At 57.6% G+C, this 19,815-nt stretch overlaps 1 protein-coding gene across 4 annotated transcripts; it reads right to left on the reverse strand.

The window, feature by feature from the left end:
- Positions 1-346: 346 nt before the first annotated feature.
- Positions 347-19,812, reverse strand: SPATA20 (spermatogenesis associated 20). Of its 4 annotated transcripts, XR_007207607.1 has the most exons (17): positions 18,412-18,476; positions 17,420-17,557; positions 17,268-17,332; positions 16,750-16,904; positions 16,392-16,535; positions 15,940-16,141; positions 15,711-15,841; positions 15,513-15,617; positions 14,932-15,006; positions 14,508-14,720; positions 14,159-14,351; positions 13,285-13,453; positions 12,662-12,870; positions 12,358-12,557; positions 12,157-12,237; positions 2,216-8,090; positions 347-1,321 (listed from the first exon to the last, which is right to left on the reverse strand). XR_007207607.1 is itself a non-coding variant. In XM_048324037.1 (16 exons), exons 2-16 carry the CDS (start codon positions 17,527-17,529, stop codon positions 7,920-7,922), a joined length of 2,223 nt encoding a protein of 740 aa, XP_048179994.1. In that variant the 5' UTR covers positions 17,530-17,557; positions 19,101-19,812; the 3' UTR covers positions 347-7,919. The 4 variants fall into 4 exon arrangements, 3 of the variants coding, with proteins under 3 accessions (XP_048179994.1, XP_048179992.1, XP_048179993.1); XM_048324037.1 differs by lacking the exon at positions 18,412-18,476 and adding an exon at positions 19,101-19,812 and having other exon boundaries at positions 347-8,090; XM_048324035.1 differs by having other exon boundaries at positions 347-8,090.
- Between the last annotated feature and the right edge of the window lie 3 nt (positions 19,813-19,815).

Genomic DNA, 19,815 nt, shown 5'->3' on the forward strand with positions numbered 1-19,815 from the left:
TCAGCACAGTTCGGTCCTGGCCCTCCAAGGCCAGATCTCTCCCAGCTCTGGAGCTGCCCCTGCCCTTCTCCTGCCCCAGTTCCTGCCCGTAATAGTGTGAGCAGACACAGAGCACTTGCACACACAGAGAAGCCAGCAATGAATGGGAACATATTAATACTCCCCTAACCAACAGAGGGGACTTAATGACATCAAACTGGTTTGCTGTTGTTGGTTTTGATTATAATTTTTTTAAGCTCTGGCTTCTATCTGTCATTACTGTTATATTTCATAACCAGGGAGAAATCTGAATGAAGTTAATACCTGCGGAGTGCGGTGCAGAATATTCATGTACTGTGAACAAGAATGAGGCAAATGTGAATCTTTATTACCAGTGGAGGTTGTTAAATATTTTATTTTCTGTTTGAGACACGCTGTGACACATGAAACTCAATTAGAATATAACTAAACTCCACTCTAAATTATAGATAAATGACAACAAATGAAGGGGAGCAGCTCGAGCTCCCCAGTGCACAGCCTGGGGGAACGAGGGGGACAACTTTGAGAGAAGAGGGCAGCCCCCTCAAGACACCTCCATCCCAGCAAGCAACAACACAGCAACGTGTTTCCTCTGCAGGGCTGATTTTTGCCCTAAGACATCCTGAAGGAGACCCTCAGGGAGGCAGGATGGATCCCATTTCCCTGAAAACCAGCTCATGCATTCACCTGAAACAGCCCCCTCCCAATGCACCACAAGAACTCCTGAGCCCCCTGTGCCTGGCAATAAAAACCACAGCAAAAAAGGAAAGACAGATGTTAAGGAGAAATATATATCAAGAGCCAAAGGCTGCACTGGTGCCGTGTTATGGAAATGCTGGGGTTTTCTATCCCTTAGCTCATCAAAGCCAAGCTAAGGACATGGTCAGGGATGGAAAATTAGAGGCTGAAAGGCCTTTGGGGTTAATTCTGTAATTGTTTGTTCTGGGAGATGCTCATCATCACTGGAGAGGTTGCGTGGACTGAGTGAGTTGTAAGTGGCTGCTGCTGGGATCAAGCAGAGCCTCTGAGCAATATCCACAGGGATATTTCTGTGGGTGGACAGAACACACAGGCAGGCAGGCATGCTCTTAACCCAGACAGGCATTTTCTCCCTGACCCTGCCAAAGTTCCCAGGCTGCTGGGATTCCCCTCGGTGGCCTTGTAAGAGCATCCAGCAGGAGCACCCGGCAGCAGCATCCCGCAGTGTTGCCATGGAGATCGGGCTCAGGAGGAGCCTGGGTGCTACACTCCTCGGGGGGGCTGCAGGACTCCCGCTGCACTGCAGCCCTTCCCCTTGGCTGTCCTGGGAGATAAAAGGGATTTGGGGACTTCATTAGTGCCACAAGGATCTCAGCCAGAAACAAGCGCAGGATCTGTGCTGGCGATCAAAGCCGAGGCCCTTCATTAGTGGCAGCATCCAGGACCATCATTAGCATGTGAGGAGGGAGCCCAGAGCAGCAGGGCAGACCGGAGGATGGGGAGGTGGTGTGGAGAGAGAACAGCACCTTCCTTAGAGGGGTTTTTGCCTGTGCTTCTCAAGTCTCAAAGGACACCGGGCCCTTTCTGTCCCCTCCACCCCACTCCCCTTCGGGGGCTCTGCCAAAGCACTGCAGTCACAGGGACGCTGACACTGAACCTCTGCCCTGCACTGACCTGGGTTAACCCAGCTGTGCTCAGTGCTTTCCCTCCCCGGGGTGTGTTTCCAGCCTGATTACCTCCTGATTTTGTCTACTATCTCCTTTTGCTCTGCCTCACTGCCTCTGCCTGCCTGCTCCCAGCACAGAGTCCTCCTCCTCTGCCTCCCTCCTCCCAGACTGGGCTCTCCCTGAGCTCCTCGCCAGTGCTGGCCACAGAAAGCAAAGCAAGAACCCTTCCCCTGCCAGAGTTTAGCCCCTGGTGAAGCCTGCCCATGGGCTGAAGGGTTTCCAAACACCAGGGGGACACCTACTCTTGCCAGGGCACATCCCATCCCCATGGGTTTGCTCCATCAATGCTCAGGCTGCAGCTTCACACTACAACCAGGACCCCTCCAGCACTTCTGTCTTTGTAGATTCCTTCTAAATTAGATTCTTCTCTCTATTACCTCTACCAACCCCTCAGGAGATGGGAAATAGCTTTATCTCCATCTTTTTTCCCTTCAATTTCTATTTGTTCACCAAAACATGGATTTCCTTTATTTTCTTAGAGATAAACACACCTGTTCTGGCAGCATCCCAGAGGCAGCACATCCACAGCACGTGGTGGAGGTAGCAGCTCCCACAGCCCGCAGCAGCTGATGGAACCTTCATTCACAGCCACTAAGACACGAGTTTTAAAGCACAAGATGGTGAGCAAGAGAAGCCAAGAGGTGTAGAAATCTGTGCACTGTTGGCACCCTGAGCAGGCTCCCAGGAGGGATGAGAGGGTCACCCACGGGAGCAGAGCCTGATCCAAAGGCAAGACCTGAGAGTCACTCAGGCAGCCCCAGAGGGACAGGGATCCCTTGCTCCATCCCATCCCAGCTGAGGCACCATGCCACTGCCATCTGACCAGGGGTGACATCAGTGCCACTGCACCCAACGCCCTGCCTCTACCCAGGGCCTCGTGACTAATTTGGGATGCAGAGGCCATTTTTAATATGCTGCTATAAATATTCATGGGCTGTCAGCTATGAAAAAGGACCCTGCCTCGTGCCCTGCTGCCAGGCCAGGAGGCAGCAACACGAGGGAGACAGACCAAGCCCTCAGTGGTGCCACGGGAGCACAGAAACCCCAGAGGTCACCGGGACATGCCCAGTTTCCATGCCGCTGTGAGGATGCCCGGTGGGTGCACACCTTGCAGGTGGCCCAAGCCAGCTCGTATCCAAATTGTGGTTGAACATCAAACCGGTTTCCCGGCGGCCCCAGGAGAGCGGGTGAGAGCGCACCGGCACTGGCCCCGGCGGGGGCCGGCTGTCAAAGCCGTGCCTCGGATCCCGCAGAGCCGCAGCTCTCGCCTGTCACGGCAGCCTCCGGTCTGCTGAGCTGCACAAACGCGATGAAAGCCTTGTGCTGAGTCGCAGTTCTGCCGTTCTGGCGTGCACCGCCCCGGGGATCGCCCGCCACCCGCTCCCATGTCCCCACCGCTCCCTCCCAGCCCCACAGCGCTCAGGCAGCACCGCTGCCCCAGCCCCAAAAGCATCATCCCACAGGGATGTGCAACCTCATTTCTGCATTTCTGAATACCTATCGATTCCTCCTTTATTCTCTTCACCCCGTATCGATCCAGTTTAGCTTCTGTGACTCAAACTAAATTAGCTGCCGTTAATCCACGGATAATTGCAGCGAGCCCAGCTCTGCCTGTCCCAGATTCATGGGTGTCAGGGACGGGGAGGAGAGTGCTGGGTCACACAGGGACATTCAGGTTTCTTCTCTGTGGGTAAAAACCCCAAACAAGCCAGCAGGCATCAGCCCAGAGGCACCAGGGAAGTTGCCTCAGGACATCCACGCTGCAGCCAGAAACCTAGTTTCTATGGCTGGGAGTTGCTATTCCAGCAGGAGATTTGCCCCCAAAATCTGGGCATTGCCTCTCAGCTCTGGCTTCCTCCAAGCCTCAGCATTCCTGATGTGGGTTTTAGTTGCAGGTGATATCATGAAATATTGCTACCTGCTCCTGCCAGGCTGCAGCACACAAGGAGTTAATTCCAAATTCCACTCGGCCATGGGGAGAGGAGCAGCCTCAGCCCTCCTGGAGCCTTGGATAAAACCCCAGATGGAAAGCAGAGCTTGTTCCCCTTTGATTAGCAGCCCAGGCTCCCTGGGAGCCCTCAGCATCTCTCACCTCTAATTTAGCAGCTCACAAAGTGCCGCAGGCAGCGGAGATGCCACTGTCACCTCACCTGCACTGACAGCCTGGCACAGCACCTGGGGACATCCCCATACTCATGGCAAGGCCATCCCTCCACTGCACTTCTGATTCCTCTGTACACCCCCCTCCCACCCAGGCACCCACAAACCTGCACCTTCCTCCCTGGACATCCTCCTCCACCCTTCTGTAGAGTCTTCAAAATAAACATTTAAGTTTGATTTAATGCAACAGTTACCACAGTCAGTAAATACCAAAACTATATTAAAGGAGGATTAATGGCCATGTAATGGCCAAGTGTCCATTGCATAACCCTTAATTGGTGTCGATGGCCTCCAGCCATCCCTCCCCATCCCTCCCTGCCTTCCCAGCCATGGCATGCCCTTTACAAATGGATGGGGTTGCTGCAGCTGCCAGGCAGGAATGGGAGACTTCCAAGTGTTCAACTGCTCCGAAGCATCGGCCCGTGGGTGCAGAGCCTGTTCGGAGCAGCTGAGCATCGCATGGGGATGATGGTCCTCAAAACACCTTGGCCAGTGCACCTGGCAAAGGCAGCCAGCCTGGGGAGAGCTGCGAGCTCCCCTGCACAGCTCTGGAGCACACAGGGGCTCTGGGAGAGGCCAGGCAGGGCACATGCTCTAGGGCCGTGCAGAGGTGATGTAGGGTTTGGGTAGAAATGGCCAGGACACACTTTTGTGGGAGGGGAAAGCAGCAGCTGAGCCACAGGGGATACCCCCACAGAGTCCCCACAGCACAGCCTGGCTGTGTCCCCTTGGTCCCTGGCACTCATCTGCATGGAAAGTCAGTTTAAAAAGAAAGAAGCACATTTTGAGCAAGTGTCGGCCAGCCTCAGCTGCAAATTCACTTGTCAGGGATATTGGAATTAGTTGGAGCTGGATGGTGTGAACATCTGTGCAAGGCAAATGCTGGGGCAGGGAGGGGCAGCAGGAGCTGCTGAGTCCCCCAGCCCCCTCCACTGCCTGCAGATGCTCCATGGGATGCCAGAGGAGGGTTGGTGCAACCCGACACATACCCCACCCACCTCCTGCTGCAAGGGGACCGCAGCAAGCACCCCAAATTACCCAGGAGAGGCGGCTGGAATTGAGGGGATTCACCATGGCAGCTTGCTGGCCGCACATTCCCTCTGGGTGAACACTGGAGTTACTGGGCTCAACGGCACAGGACTGACTTGGAGGGACTCCTCATACCAGCCCCACATCTCCTGCCCCCCTGCACCTGCCTGTCGTAGGCTCCCCTAATATTTTGGGGCATTATGGAGCCTCTCCATCACTTTCAGAGCAACCACTGAGCAGCACTTCCCAACCTCCTCCGGCAGCACCCCCAGCTACCAAAACCTGCCTGCTCATGCCCAAAATAACCCTCAGGCAGGAGCTAATCAGCCACTCAGGCATAAGCAGATCAGTGCTCACGTGTTGACTACTTGGCCACCCAAGCATGGGGCAATGGGGTGCTCAGCCGTGCCAGACCTGGGTGCTCATGTGTGAGTGAACCATGTGCCCAGGTTAAAAAACCTCAGTATTTTGCCTGATGTACCTTCTCAAAGGCTGGCACGCCCAAACTGCACCCCTCCATGTGTTTTGGACAGGGGTATTGACATAGGAGCAGGGTTGGATCCAGGCTTGGGACACCCTTCTCCATCCCCCCTCTCCCACAGATGCAGCATCCCCCACAACAAACAGCGTTCAAAGCCCATTTCCCATTGATGTCACATCAATGCCACAGGAGATAAAAGCTGAGAAATCCAGAACCAGTGCTGGGTTTTCCAAGGAATATTAATTAGAGGGAAAGCCTCATTAGCGCAGCGAGGGTGGCTGCTGGCGCTGCCTCCCCCTCACCCCACATGTCCCAGACCCCCCAAAGGGGCACGGTGGGTGTCCCATGCCTTGGTGGTCTGAGCAATGGGGTGCCCTGCACATCCCCCAATGTCAGTGTTAAATGTTAAAGCAGGTGTTTAAATTAAAGACACCAAGGGAAAACCTGTTTCTCCCCATCCACAGCTGCTGGGGCTCCCAGGGGAGCCCGGAGTCCCCAGGCAGGAGGAAGCCCCCTGTGCCCTCTGGAGCAGCCTGACGGCAAACCCAAGTGGTTGTGGGCAAAAAGCAGCACATCAATTATGTGATGTGTTTTTGGAGAGCTTTTTTGACAGCTCTGCAGCTGGAAAGGAGCAGAGGGAGTACAGGATGCTGCCTCCAGCCACCCTGAGCCTCTGCACTGATGGAGAAAGCCCTTGCATCTGCCACCAAAGGGAATGTGGGAAGGGATCGGGAAAATAGACACTCTGAAGTGGCACAGGACCCCTGAGCCTGGAGATCCCATTCCACCATCCTCCTGAGAGCCTGGGCAGCACCCACCAGCCCTGTCTCCTGGTAACTGCCCCAGAAAAGAATCCTCACAGCAAAACAGCATTTGCCATGAAATCAGAGGGTTGGTGACAGGAAAGGGATGACAGGACAGGACAAGAAGCACCAGTGGGAGGGTTTAACCATGGCCACCAGAAGAGCAGCACCCCTGGGTGCCCCAGCACCAAACCAAGGGGTACCAAGGGGTCCAGAAGGGGGGCTGCAGTAGAACTCAAGCAAAGCCACCCCTGCTAAGGCCATAAAGCCCAGAGGTGGCTCTGGGGACAGGCAGAGTGTGGGAAGCACAGACCATGGCCACCAGCCCCCAGGGACAGCAGCAAGGGAGAGGCACCGGGAGGACAGAGGTGCCACAACAGCAGTTATTCATCAACAATAACTTCTCATTCTTTTTTGTTGTGTTTATTTTTTACCGAGAGGTGAACCCAATTGATCCTGACAGAGGTTCACAGCAAAGCTCTGCCTGGGGGCTGCTCACAGAGATGCCAACAAGCAACATGGTGTGGGAGAAAAGGACCCTGTGTCTGTGCCACAGTGGGCTGGTGGGCACCAAAAGGGGCTCAGCACATCACCCCAGCCCCGTGCCACCCCGGGGACAGCTGGCATTGTGGCATCTGAGACACGTGGGCTTCCACACTGGCACTCAGCACCAGCCCTGCTCTCCCGGCAGACACAAACCAACTCGCTCCGAGCACTCCTGAGGATGGGTGTCAAATCAATCCCCGCAGCAGAGATGCCAAGTTAAAAAAAAAAAAAAAAAAAAAGGCAAAAAACCCCAGAGGAAAGCAGGCAGCCATCTGCCAAACCAGCAATTTTCAGCTGGATTTCCAGAAACACTTCAGCTTTTAAAAGCAAGAGAAGAGAGAAAACAAAATCCCTCCTCTTCCACAAACATAGAAAGCATTCAGATGAAGTGCAAAATTCCAATTTGACTTCAAAGGCATTTCTCCTGGCTAGTTACCCCCAAATCCTGGCACAACCCACTGGAAAGACAGTGGGCAGTGCCATTTTGCTGCCAGATGACGGCACCCAGCCAGCTGAGATGTGGAGTGCCGTGCTGGGGGAGCCCAGGGTGTCAGAGGGATGCTGAAAACCTGGTACTCACCCATTTGGAAGCAGGGAGGACAAGGAGGGAAGGTGGGGGGGAAAAGGAGAATAAAGCTTTCATCAGTTGTAATCAGCAGGGTTTTTTCATGCACTACATATTAAGTTAATGTATGTTACAATCTTCTCTGTAATGGAAAAATACCACAGCTGTCGTAGCCAGTAACGCTTTCAAGAGCACTTGACTCCCAAGTCATCCAGGTGCTTTTGACAGTGTTACCCTGGGTTGCTATAGGAACCCTAACAGTTTTCCCAGCTGACTTCTCCATTAACACTGGGATTTATATTTAATTTGTTTTCCTTTTCCCCAGCAAGAAGAGGCAAGAAGCAAGTGTGAGTGCAGGGGCAGGAGTTGTTCCTCAGTGGGTGTCTCCTGGCCATGCCAAAAACAGCACCCAGGACCACAGTCGGTTGTGCTGAGATGCTGCTGGAGCACGAGTGCAAGCAGACACCAACCTGCTGCAGGTGGGGAAGGGCACAGCCCCACTGCACTGCCAGGAACCATCTGGAATGGCAATCAGGATGCCTCTACTATGGGGTTCTCCCATGTTCCCAAGCCAGTCTGTCCCCTTCCTGCAGGCAGCAGGACTGAGGGGCTCATGGGCTGAGCATCCCACGCAGCTCCTGGACAGAGGTGACAGGCAGGGAGCAGGTAAAGTTGCTGCAGATGTAGGCGGTGGCTTTCCCGTCCTTCCTCTCCAGGGATGAAAGGAAAGGCAGCTGGCGGTAGAGGAACCCAGCGCTGTCTCCATCTGCGACCATCAGCACCTGCCCAGAGAAGGAGCTGTGAGGGCCAGAGAGCACAGCCAGCACCAGCCAGCTGGTCCTTCCTGCCCCACTGACACGCTGAGGGCTGGCAGTGTCCCCCCACACTCTTCCCAAAATGGGGAGAGGACAGGGAGTTGAAGGGACCCACTCCAGCCCTCTGCCAGAGTCCCCCAGTAGTCAGATCCCAGTGCAGGAAGAAGCGTGATGGAGATGTGGCAGCTTTGCCTCCCTTAACCACTGGACACTTGGCAGCCAGGATGAAGCACAGGGATCAGCACATCCCAGTGATGCCATGAAGATTTTTGCCTTTTCTTTTATACCCCTGTTATACCTTTTTACAACTTCTGTATTCCTAGTGCTTTTTGCCTACATTCTTGGACTTGTTTGTCAAGCTGAGAGACTCAACATTTTAGAAGCTTCGTAGCCAGGGATCAGTGTGCCCCAGACCCCAAGGTCCTCTCCAGAACACATTCTGTAAACCAAGATAGAACCATCCAGGGGAAGGTTCCTTGGGGAGGGGGGCTCACTTGAGCCTCTCATTGGGGAATCTTGGATAGATCTGCTAATTAGTAAAACCTATAAGGTTATACCCGATGTTGGGGGGACACACACACTCGGTGGGGTGCATCTCGATGCATATGACCTGGACGTGTACACTTAAGGATCCTTAAAATAAATACCAAGGTAAAATCCCTTTTCCCCTTCTAACCATGTATGACTCTTGATTTTAAGACCAGGAAAAGGCATCACCAGCACAGCCAGCTCCTTGGGGACACCCGCCCAGCCCAGGGACAGCCCCAGGAACAGCTGCAGCACTGCCCCACCCCACCTGCAGCTCATCCTCCTGCCCTCCCCACGCTTCCCAAAACAACTCAGGCAGCAATGAGCTGGTCAGGGGCTCTCCCAGCTCACACGGCAGCACCAGCCAGGGGTGATGACCGGGCTGCCAGGATAATTAGCTCTTCTGAAAGGAAAAATGTTTGTTAAAGCCTCAGGGCTTGCAGGCTAATCAGGAGAAAGGCCAGGAGCTGTCAGCAAGCCTCGTGCCGACACAGATGCAAAGGGTGAGCAAAGGTCTGGCCCTTCCAAGGCACAGAGGGAACATCCTGCTGCTGGAGCACACAGCTCTCCCTTGCCCACCCCAATCCCAGCCCTGCATGCGCCTCCCGAGCACGGACACACTCACAACACGTCCCTGCTACTCACACCAATGCCACCAAGGGATGCTGACACCAAATGCTGCCTCTCACAGCACACATCTCCCACCACAGCATCCTCTACACCAGGGCCAGCAGAAGACCCAGCACTGACATCCAGGGACACCCATACAGCTTCACTCATGCCTGGCAGGGGCTGCCCTTGTGTCCCATGGGGGGCATCACATCCCCAAGTCCCTGCCCCAGATAGTGGCTGCTGCAGTCCTGTCCCGTCCCCCATCACCCCACATCTGCTTGACACAGCTCTGGCTCAGCCTGTCTCCCTGCCTGCCTTCTGCTCCCCCCCCAACTTCCTCCCCCTTCGCCTTTGTCTGGAATTAATTCCAGGAGTGATTAATTACCAATTCATGTCCAATCTGAAATTCATTATTCATTTTTCTCACAAGCTCCCCAAGGTCCTCTCACGGGGCCAGGATGAAGGCGAGCGGCAGGCGAGCGCTCTGCAGCCAAGGAGATAATGGGATCCTTCGTAATTACCCTGAAGACCATTAACAGGGCAGGGATCTATACCAGGAGCTGGGATCCAGCCCCAGAGCAGGGACCCAACCCTCTCTGCTCCCAGCACCAGGACACCCTGGGAACAGCTATCAGCATCACCCCCACTTGCATCCCCACAGAGCTGCTTGCAGCAAAGGGCTCCTCCAGACCCAGGGTCCATTTAAAATCACGACCTCAATGCCATTTTATCATCAGCATCTCATTACAGCAAGGATTTCAGGGTGAGGTTTGTAAGGAATTAATTAGGGGAACGACCTAATTAATTGTGTTCCTGCACGCAAGCCTGGCCCCCAGCACCCTGCTGGCACAGAGGGAGTGAGGGCGCAGGGGACACAGGGATGCTCCCCCAACTCCTTGGCAAAGGCAATTCCCAAACCAGCCATGTCCCTGGAGCAGGTGACCCAGGGCTGCTCTGCTTAGGGCAGCTTCCCGTGGTGGGGAAGGAGATCTGGGGAGCAGCTGGAGGGGGATGGAGGCAGGTGGGAACAGAAGCACGCTCATGTCTGTGTGATGCAGCATGGAAAGAGGGACGGCTGCTGGGAGGCAGTAGGCTGCTCCCAAAGGTAGTGCAACTCTCTGAGAAGTGGGATTCTCCCCCCTTCCTCCCACCAGCCCTGCAAGGTGAGGAGCCATTGCTACTGGCCAGAGATGATGCTCCTAACCACTCCTGCACACTCATGCTCGGAGAAGGGGAGATATGTGTCCACAGCTCTTCTGGGGGAGAGCTTTTCCCTCCTGCCACAATTCTTCATCCAGGAAACAAACCCAAGCCGGAACAGCTTCAGCTGCATCCCATCATTGCAACATGAGGAACACACAAGGGCCAAGCAGGGCTAGACTCCCACCCTGCCTGCTGCCAGCCTCCAGCTGCAGCCTCTTGCATGCCCCTCCAAGCAGCCCTGGGCAGGCACGACCCCGGCTTCACTCCCCCATGGAAATATCCATCCAGAACACCCTGCCCTCATCTTCCTCCCTTCCCCAAGGAATGCAAAGGCTTGGGGGCAAAAGACCCTCCCCTGGGGAAGGAGCATCCCCACCAGCCAGGCTTGTTACCAGCTTGGCAGGAGGGAGCCAGACTGCAGGGAAGGAGAGGACACGGCCGTGTATTTGTTCTGCTCCAGACCCCAAAGCTGCCAGTGTGGGCTCAGGGGACCAAGGGCTGAACCAGCTGGGGCAGAGGGTTGTTAACAGTGGTGCTGGGCTCCTGCAAACCGGGTCACCCAGTGTAATCCTCCAAAGGGACAGAAAAGAGTGTGGGAACAGAGGACTCACACACAAAAGAGGCACCTGCATGGAATGAGGGAGCTGCTGGACAGGTGATGGCAGAGGAAGGACAGGGAGCTGTGTGCCCTACTCATGCTCCTGGGAATGTGTCCCTCTTCCAGTGCTGGCATTAAACATTGCTGGGCACACAGGCAGAAGGTCAGGGTGACACCCCTGTGGGCTGAGCTAATGTGAGGACAGAGCAGAGGATCCTGTGCTGATGGCTCAGCCCTCCCCAGTTCATCCTAGCTGGTGTTACAGAGGGAAAGTGATGCTTTGGCCTCAGCTCCCCACATACACACCAGTCCCTGGCACCAGGACCCAACGGCCAGGGATGAATCCAGTCCAAACACTGAGCCCCCTCACTCACAGCCCAGTCCTATTTCCCTCAGCTCCACAGCTTTGCTGAGGTCAAAGCCATTATCCCCAAGGCAGGGACACTGCCCACCAAACCTGATGGTCACCAGCTGCTCTGCTGCCCTTCCCTGCCAGCTCCAGATGCAGCCAACAACTCCAGCCCCTCTGTGGGATGCACTGACACATCTCAAAGCAGGGATAAGGACAAGCAGAGCCAGGCAGGAACCCCAATACACAGCAAGAGCTGCTAAATAGGAGAAAAGCTTTGAGAAAAGCCAGCCTGTCCCAGCTGGTGGTACCCAGAACTGGACTGAGGTACTGCCTCATCCCTTCCAAGGATGCAAGGGTGTCTCCAGGCAGCAGGTGACCCAGACACTGACTGGATCTGCACAGGACATGACGCATCCACACTGGGCATGACATTCACACAGGAGTGAAAGGTTCCCCTTGGGAAAGCACTGGGCTCAGGCTGAGAGCAGTGTAAACAGCCAGCAGCAATAACAACCACTGCTGCAGCCACTTCTGGGCTGGGCTGCCCATGCTCTGTGCAGGGGCTCAGCCCTGGCCCTGCTGGCTGTGCTTAGATACAAAAAGGACAGGATGCTTCCCAGAAGAGAGGCAGAACAGAGGAGGAGGACAGAAGCAACAGCTGCACTGGGAGAAAGGATGCAGCACCAGCAGTGCAGGCAGCAGAGGCCAGGGAAGGGCTGGCAGGCAGGGGGCACCTCTACCTTGTTTGGGCTGAAGACGGAGCGGACGCAGTGCAGCATCTCTTTGGTATCTTCTCCTTGGGGGTCCCCACAGATGACGACCTGTCCAGGGGGAGGGTGGGTGGCAGGAGGGAGAAAACAGAGCTGTGACTGCACCCACACCATTGCCAGCCCCGCTCCCTACAGCAGGTCCTGCAGGGGACACTGAGCCCCAGCCCATACCTGTTTGAGGGTGTGATGAAAGACAGCGGTGGCCCGGGCCATCTCTGGCAGGGTTATTGGGATCTTCTGCAGCCTCTCTGAGAAGGCAGACAAGATCTTCCCAGCTTTTTCCACCCAGTCCATATGACCAGAGTAACAAGCTGCTCGGAGCAGGTTTGTGACAGTGACAGAGTTGGGGGTGGGCTCTGCTCCATCTTGGTCTGCAAGGGACAACAGCTGCCATCAGCCCACTGCCTCACCACCCCACAGCCCTGTCCTCCCACACCACGACCCAAGGAAAGCATGGCCAGGTCTCTGAGCTCACCATCCTTGAGACGCAGGAGCAGGGAGGGATCGCCGGCCTCGGTGGAGAAATAAGCAAAGCCTTTAGGGTCCCAGAAGAGCTTGTCTTGCATGTGCTGGAGATGCAGGGCCCACTCCAGCCAGCCCTGCTCCAGTGATGCTTCATACAGGTCAAAGAGTGCCTGGATGACAAAGACATAGTCCTCCAGGAAGCCCTGGATGGGCACAGCGCTGCAGTGGCAGACAGGGAAGGACAATCAGAATCTCTAAACTGAACAGGTTGGAAAGTTCTCCAACCCAGCAAAGCCCTGCTTACTGGTCTCTGCTACCCAAGGAGATGCCACCAAGCAAAGCAGTGGCTGTGCCACCACACGGCTCAGCCCCAGGGTTCTGTACAGGAGGGAAAGGCAGGGGAAGACACTTGCCAGCATGAAAGATGAGGAACAGGAAAAGGTTTTGACCTCAATTCCTCCTCACTTGCTGGGGGACACTAATCCTTCCTAAACTGCACCAGAGCTCTGTACGAAACAAACAGCCTCTCTCCCTCCCAGTTCAGTCCTGCCTGGAAGAGAGGACAGGGACTGCTGGGGGTTTGGGCAGCACCTGCAGGTGGCCAGTCAAGTCTGTGGACTCTCAGACACTCACCTCTGCTCCACTGAGTTGTCCTTGCCCCGGTAGCAGCTCCGCAGCAGCCTCCCGCTGTCGGGGTCGAAAAGATGTGTCCGCAGAAAGGCAGCTGCCTGTGCAGCCCTGCTCACATATCCCTGCTCAGCCAGGGCAGCCCCAGCCTGGGCAAAGCCTGAGATCATCAGCCCTGCAGAGGCAGAGACACCGGTACAGGTCAGGGAGGGCTCATGGAACTAAGTGAGAGGGTCACTGTCAGTCCTTTGAAGGATGGTCAACATGAAGCTCGTCCTCCCTGATGCCAGCAGGTCTCAGCTCTTCTGCTCGGTTCAAATCACTAACAAAGTCACTTGCTGTCACCAAAGTGACAGGCAGAGTATTGTAAGGCCAGCAAGAGCTGAGCCCTCACTTGTGGGCAGATACAGGGCTCAAGATTATTCAAGTTTGCAGGGTAATTCCAGCCCATGCCAGCTCCAGACCCAAACACCCAGGAATTTACTGCTGGGAACAGCGCCTGGGGTCCTGCAGTTATTCCCTGTGGCAGGACCCCCAGACAGACACAAAGCTGTGATACCCCACCCATGCAGCAGTAGGGATGGGCTCTGTGCCCACCAGGGTCCTGAGTCCCCAACTCAGTCCCCTTCCCCACAGCCCAGCCAGAGGAGCTGGACTGAGCCACGGGAAGAGTTTTGCTGCTCTCTGCTGGCAGCTGGGGAGGGAAACAAAGCTGGAACAGTATCCTGATGCTCCCAAGCCTTGCAGGTGTGGGGCTCCTTCCACACAGCCTACCCAGTGCCTCTGTGGGAGCTCTCCAGTCCCAGCAGGATCTGTTGCTACCAGGCCCTGGTGGGGGTCCAGCCAAGGCCCGTGCCCCCAGAGCAGAGCCACCTCTCACCATTCCACGCCGCCAGCATCTTGGTGTCCAGGTGTGGCCGTGGCCGCTGTGCCCGGGCTGAGGACAGTCTCTGGCGGCATTCCTGCAGGAGGGCACTCAGCCGGCCCGGCTCCAGCCCGAACCGGGCTGCCGTCAGCTCCGGGGAGCAGCGGGCAATGAGGACGTTCTTGCCCTTCAGCTCCTGATGGGGGTCCTGAAGGGAGAGGGAGACACGTTCTGTGAATGCCATCGGGCTTGGGAGGTGTTGGACTCCGAGTGTTTTGGGGCTGCTCTGCCATCCCTCCATGTGTATGGACGCAGGTCCCTCACCAGTGCTCCTGGCACCGGGCAAGTCTCTGCTCTCCCTCACCTTCATGGGGTCCACGTTGCCAGCCTCTTCCACTCCATAGTGGTGCATGAAGACATCTCCCAAGGTTGTCCCCTCTGTGGCCCCCTCAACAGGGTCAGGAAGGAGAGCCCGGAGCTCCTCGGCTGTCCACACACAGAAAGCTCCTTCTCGCTTCTCTCCAGATGTGGTGGTCGGGTAGGAATCTGCATCTTCTGCACTATAGAAACCTCCTGCCTAGGAAAAAAGCAACAGAGAGGCCCGCCAGCACCAGGACAGCACTTTCAGCCAGCTCCCCATTGCTGCAGGGCTGGCAGTCTGGCTAATGAGCCTCAGCAGTGCTCCAGACTGAGATCAGCTGGGAGGGAAGGCAGGGAAAAACAGCCCCGAGCCACATGTCAGGGCAGGGTAAGCAGCTCCCTTTGGCTCAGCTCAGGGAAGAGCCTACCTGGTCACTCAGGTCCCGTGAGACATAGAGCAGAATGTCTCGGACAACATCAGCAAAGAATTCATCACCAGAGATCTGAGGGAGGCACGGAGTGAACATCAGTGTTACAAGGGCAGGGGTGAGGCAAGAGACACAGCAAGGTAGGGTGAGAGATTTCAATTTGAAGAGTTAGCAAAGGAGCATTTGAAAGTCCAAGGATTTCAAATGTGGAATGGATTCAGAGTAAGATCTTCAACAGAAATCTACTATCAGTGAATAACTGCTTATCTACAAAGGGCAGTGGAGAGCAATGCTGGAGTCACACCGAGGTCAGAGGCAGCAGCATTGTTTGCTGACTTGCAAAAACCAGCCCAAAGGCTGGTCCCTTCCCCATTATGCTCAAAGCCCCAGGGCTACACTGTCACGGGTTTGTGCAGCACTTGTGGATAAACACCAGGAGATGAAGGGGAGCGCTGGATTGCTCCATGCCCATGGAATGGGCAGTATCTTGGGGAATAGGCTTTGAAGCTGCTCCCCAAACCAGATCTGTCCTGCCCAGCCTGCAGGAGTGGGAGCCCCACAGAGGGATGCCAGAGCTGTACCTGGAAGGCTCTGCTGTACATGGCTGCCAGCTGCCCCTGGTCGTAGAGCATCTTCTCAAAGTGAGGGACATGCCAGTGCTGGTCAGTGGAGTAGCGGTGAAACCCCTGCAGAGACCATGTGGACACGTCTCTACCCCACATCTCCACCCCACACATCCTGGGCATGGCAGGGGCTTACCCCCAAGGATTTACTCCTACCTGACCAATGTGGTCATGGATGCCCCCATGGGCCATCATCTTGAGGGTGTGCAGAGCCATCTGCAATGCCCGAGCACCTTCTGGAGTTGTTCGGTGCAGGGCCCAGTACGTGAACAGGAAATTCAAATTCACTGGAACACAGGGAAAAAACGGAAGGCTGTGGGGTGGGCTCTGCCCCCACAACGCTGTCTGCCCCACAGCAGGTCTCAGCAGCAGAGACAAGACTGACCTGGGGTGGGGAACTTGGGGGATTTGGAAAAGCCACCATAGTCCTCATCATAGGATCTGGAGAGCTGCTGGAAACAGGTGTCCAACACCTCTTTGGGTGGTGGGGGCGACTCCTGGCCCTGCACACGGATCTCAGATGTGTGTTGCAATGCTTCCAGAATCCTCTGGCTGCTCTCCAACAGGGCATCTTTGTTCTCCTTCCACTAAGACGCAAAGGGAAAAAGACGGTTCTTCTTCTTGCCTTGCACCAGTCCAAACCACACCTCAAGTTCTCAATCACCCTCCCCAAACCAGCTCAAACCCACCTCTAACCCAGCCAAAGCTCTGGCTTGTTCTCTGGACTACTCTTCCTCACAACTGAATCTCCTAACTCAGTCACCCTTCAAGCCCAGACCAATTTCCCTGTGCCCGCCTTGGTTTAGCCCTGCCTGCTACACCATTCCTGCCCCGCACCTGCTCTGCGATCCGGAGCAGCACAGTCCGAAAGCCGACACGATGAACTCCATCCTCAGGAGGGAAATACGTCCCCCCAGCAAAGGGCTTGAGGTCTGGGGTCAGCCAGACACTCATGGGCCAACCACCTCCACCACTGGTGGCCTGAAAGACAAATCGTGTGTGCACCAAGGTCACGCAAGAGGCACCTGCAGTGTGCTCTTCCAGCACATCCCAGAGCCTGTGTGCTTCTCTCCACCCTTGTGACCCATCCAGACCACCCCACACACTGGTTCCTCTTGCCTGAGGAACATGACAACAAACAGCACCCTGAAGGAGCCAGTCAAAGCCTCCTGGGCCCCACCTGTGCCTCCCTCACCTGCACGAAGGTCATGTACAGTTTGTCCACATCTGGCCGCTCCTCACGATCCACTTTGATGCACACAAAGTGCTCATTCATGATCTCCCCGATCTCCTTGCTCTTGAAGGACTCCTCCTCCATGACATGGCACCAGTGGCAGGTGGAGTAGCCAACTGCAAACAAGCTCAAGTGAGTGAGGAATGGTCCTTTGCAGGGAGCAGGAAACACCTGATGGGGAGAACACTCAGAGCTGGGGAGCCTTGCTACGGGCAACAGCTGCTGCCTCCCTGGAGAAGAGATGGAGGAAAAAAGCCTCCTGGACTCTCCAGCTTTTGCTCCTAAAAGCTGGCCAAGGACTCTGGTCCTGGATGTAGCCCATTTTCAGAGAGAGCTACTCCAGCACGTGGCGCTCTCTTGCTTGGTGGTCATCCACACCTACATGGCTATTCACACACCAGCTCAGGATGCAGCTCAGCTTATCTGATCATCTACTGAACAACACGTGGGAACACAAAATATATCTTGTTTCTGGTTACCTGATAGGAATATCAGCTTGTTTTCTGTCTTTGCTTTATCAAAGGCTTCCTGACCCCAAGGGTACCTGTGCAGGAAGACAAAAATCCCTCAGCCCCACGGGCACAGTTAGAGGAGGACGAGGAGGAGGGGAAAAGGCTCCCATTGTTCTCACCAATCCACAGGGTTGTGGGCGTGCTGCAGGAGGTACGGGGACTTTTCGTTAATCAGGCGGTTGGTGTGACGAGGGACGCTGGGGGGGCCGGGTGTCCCCACCGTGGCCATGGCTGCGACTCCCGTTAGAAATGTGCACCTGTGACACCAAACAGGCTCAGGGGTTCCCTGCTCACCTCAACAAAGCTCAGCCTCTGGACAGAGCCGTGACAGCCCAAAGCAGCAGCAGCACCACCCCAGGTCCTGCCGTGCCCCAGGACAGGATGCTGCTCCCCACTATTCACTCCCCACACCAAGGGAACCATTCTCAGCCCCAGCCCCGGGTGCCTCTGCTGGGTCTCAGTCCACCCCAATCCCCTCCAGGAGCTTACAAGTCCCTCCCAGTCACTGGAGGCTCAGAGGAGGTTGCTCTCCAGTTTGGCACACCCCACCCACGGCGCGGTGAAGGGGGCACACCCAACAGCTGTGAGCGCAGGAGCAGCACCTGTGAGGCCTGACCTGCGTGTGCTCAGAGAGAACGATCCCATCCCGTGCCGTGGGTGCGGGCAAGGGAACACAGGCTCTTTATGGTGAGGGGAGTGAGGGGCAGGAGGGGACCAGGGAGACCCCTCTGCTGCCGGGCAGATGCAGGGCCTGGGTGTGGGGGATGCAAGAGGGATGCAGGGCTGGGATGCAGGAGCTGCGAACGGGGGAACAAAGTATGTAAAGTGGTGCCGGGGCTGCGGGAGTGCGAGGAGGATTTAGGGAGGCTACAGAGGGATATGGAGAGGGTGTGGGGAAGGCAGGAAAAGCGCAAGGGTGCGGAAAGGCTTTAGGAGGGACTCAGGAAGGTGCAGGGAGGATCTAGAGGATATGCAGGAGGGGTACAGGGCGTTGCAGGAGAATTCAGGGGATGCAGGGGGCACAGGAGAGGTGCAGGGAGGATTTGGGGGGTGGCGGGGCACGCAGCCACCGCGCCTGGGGCCGGACCCGCCCCCCCGGCCCCTCCGGTACCTGCGGGCGCAGCGCAGCGGCGCCGCCAACATGGCGGCTGCTCCCCGGGCCCGCCCCGGCGCGGGCCTGGCCACGCCCCCAGCGCCACCGCCCTCCCTCGTCACCGGCATGGCCCCGCCCTCTGAGCCCCCCGCTCCAATCACCGGCCCCGCCGCGCCCCAGGCCCCGCCCCCTGAGCCGCCCCCGCTCCAATCACCGGCCCCGCCGCGCCCCCGGCCCCGCCCCCTGAGCCGCCCTCGCTCCAATCACCGGCCCCGCCGCGCCCCCGGCCCCGCCCCCTGAGCCGCCCTCGCTCCAATCACCGGCCCCGCCGCGCCCCGGCCCCGCCCCCTGAGCCGCCCCCGCTCCAATCACCGGCCCCGCCGCGCCCCGGCCCCGCCCCCTGAGCCGCCCTCGCTCCAATCACCGGCCCCGCCGCGCCCCGGCCCCGCCCCCTGAGCCGCCCTCGCTCCAATCACCGGCCCCGCCGCGCCCCCGGCCCCGCCCCCTGAGCCGCCCTCGCTCCAATCACCGGCCCCGCCGCGCCCCGGCCCCGCCCCCTGAGCCGCAGCCCCGCCCCTTGAGGCCCCGCCCCGCCGCGCCCCGGTCCCGCGCCGTTACCGGCCCGCTCCCGTTACCGGCCCATCCCCGTTACCGGCCCATCCCCGTTACCGGCCCGTCCCCGTTACCGGCCCGCCCCCTTTACCGACCCGTCCCCGTTACCGGCCCGTCCCCGCACGGCGAGTCGCTCGGCGCGGTGTGCTGTCTGTATTGTCCCGCAGGGCACCCACAGCCGTGCACGGGGCACCCACAGCCGCACACCGGCTCGCTCAGCGCAGTTTATTGTCGCACGGGCACCCACAGCCGCACACCGGGCCGCTCAGCGCAGTTTATTGTCGCACGGGCACCCACAGCCGCACACCGGCTCGCTCAGCGCAGTTTATTGTCGCACGGGCACCCACAGCCGCACACCGGGCCGCTCAGCGCAGTTTATTGTCGCACGGGCACCCGCAGCCGCCGTCGCCGCGCCCAAGCCCCGCCGCGCCCCGCCCCGAGAGCGGCGCCCAGCAGCGGGCGGGGGGCGGCGGCGGGACGGGGCCGAGGGGGAGCAGCCGAGGGAGCGCGAACCGCGCAGGGTGGGAGGACCCCCAGCTTCCACCCCGGCCCCGCGCTGCCCCAGATCCCCGCAGGCGCTGGGGCAAAGCCCCGCCACGCCGGGGGTCCATCCCGTGCACCCGCCCGGCCCGGTGAGCGCAGCCCCCGCACGACAGCCCTTCGTAAGGGCTCCGCCATGGCCCCTCACAGGGGAAGGGAGTTCCCTCCTGCCCGTCAAGCAGCGGGGCTCATGCTGGCTGCCCCCCAGCCAGCCCCACCGTGGCCCCCCACAGCGGCCCTCGCAAGGGAAGGGGTCCCCTGTTGCCCATC

This window comes from Corvus hawaiiensis, chromosome 19 (genome assembly GCF_020740725.1).
Source record: "Corvus hawaiiensis isolate bCorHaw1 chromosome 19, bCorHaw1.pri.cur, whole genome shotgun sequence".
NCBI lineage: Eukaryota > Metazoa > Chordata > Aves > Passeriformes > Corvidae > Corvus > Corvus hawaiiensis.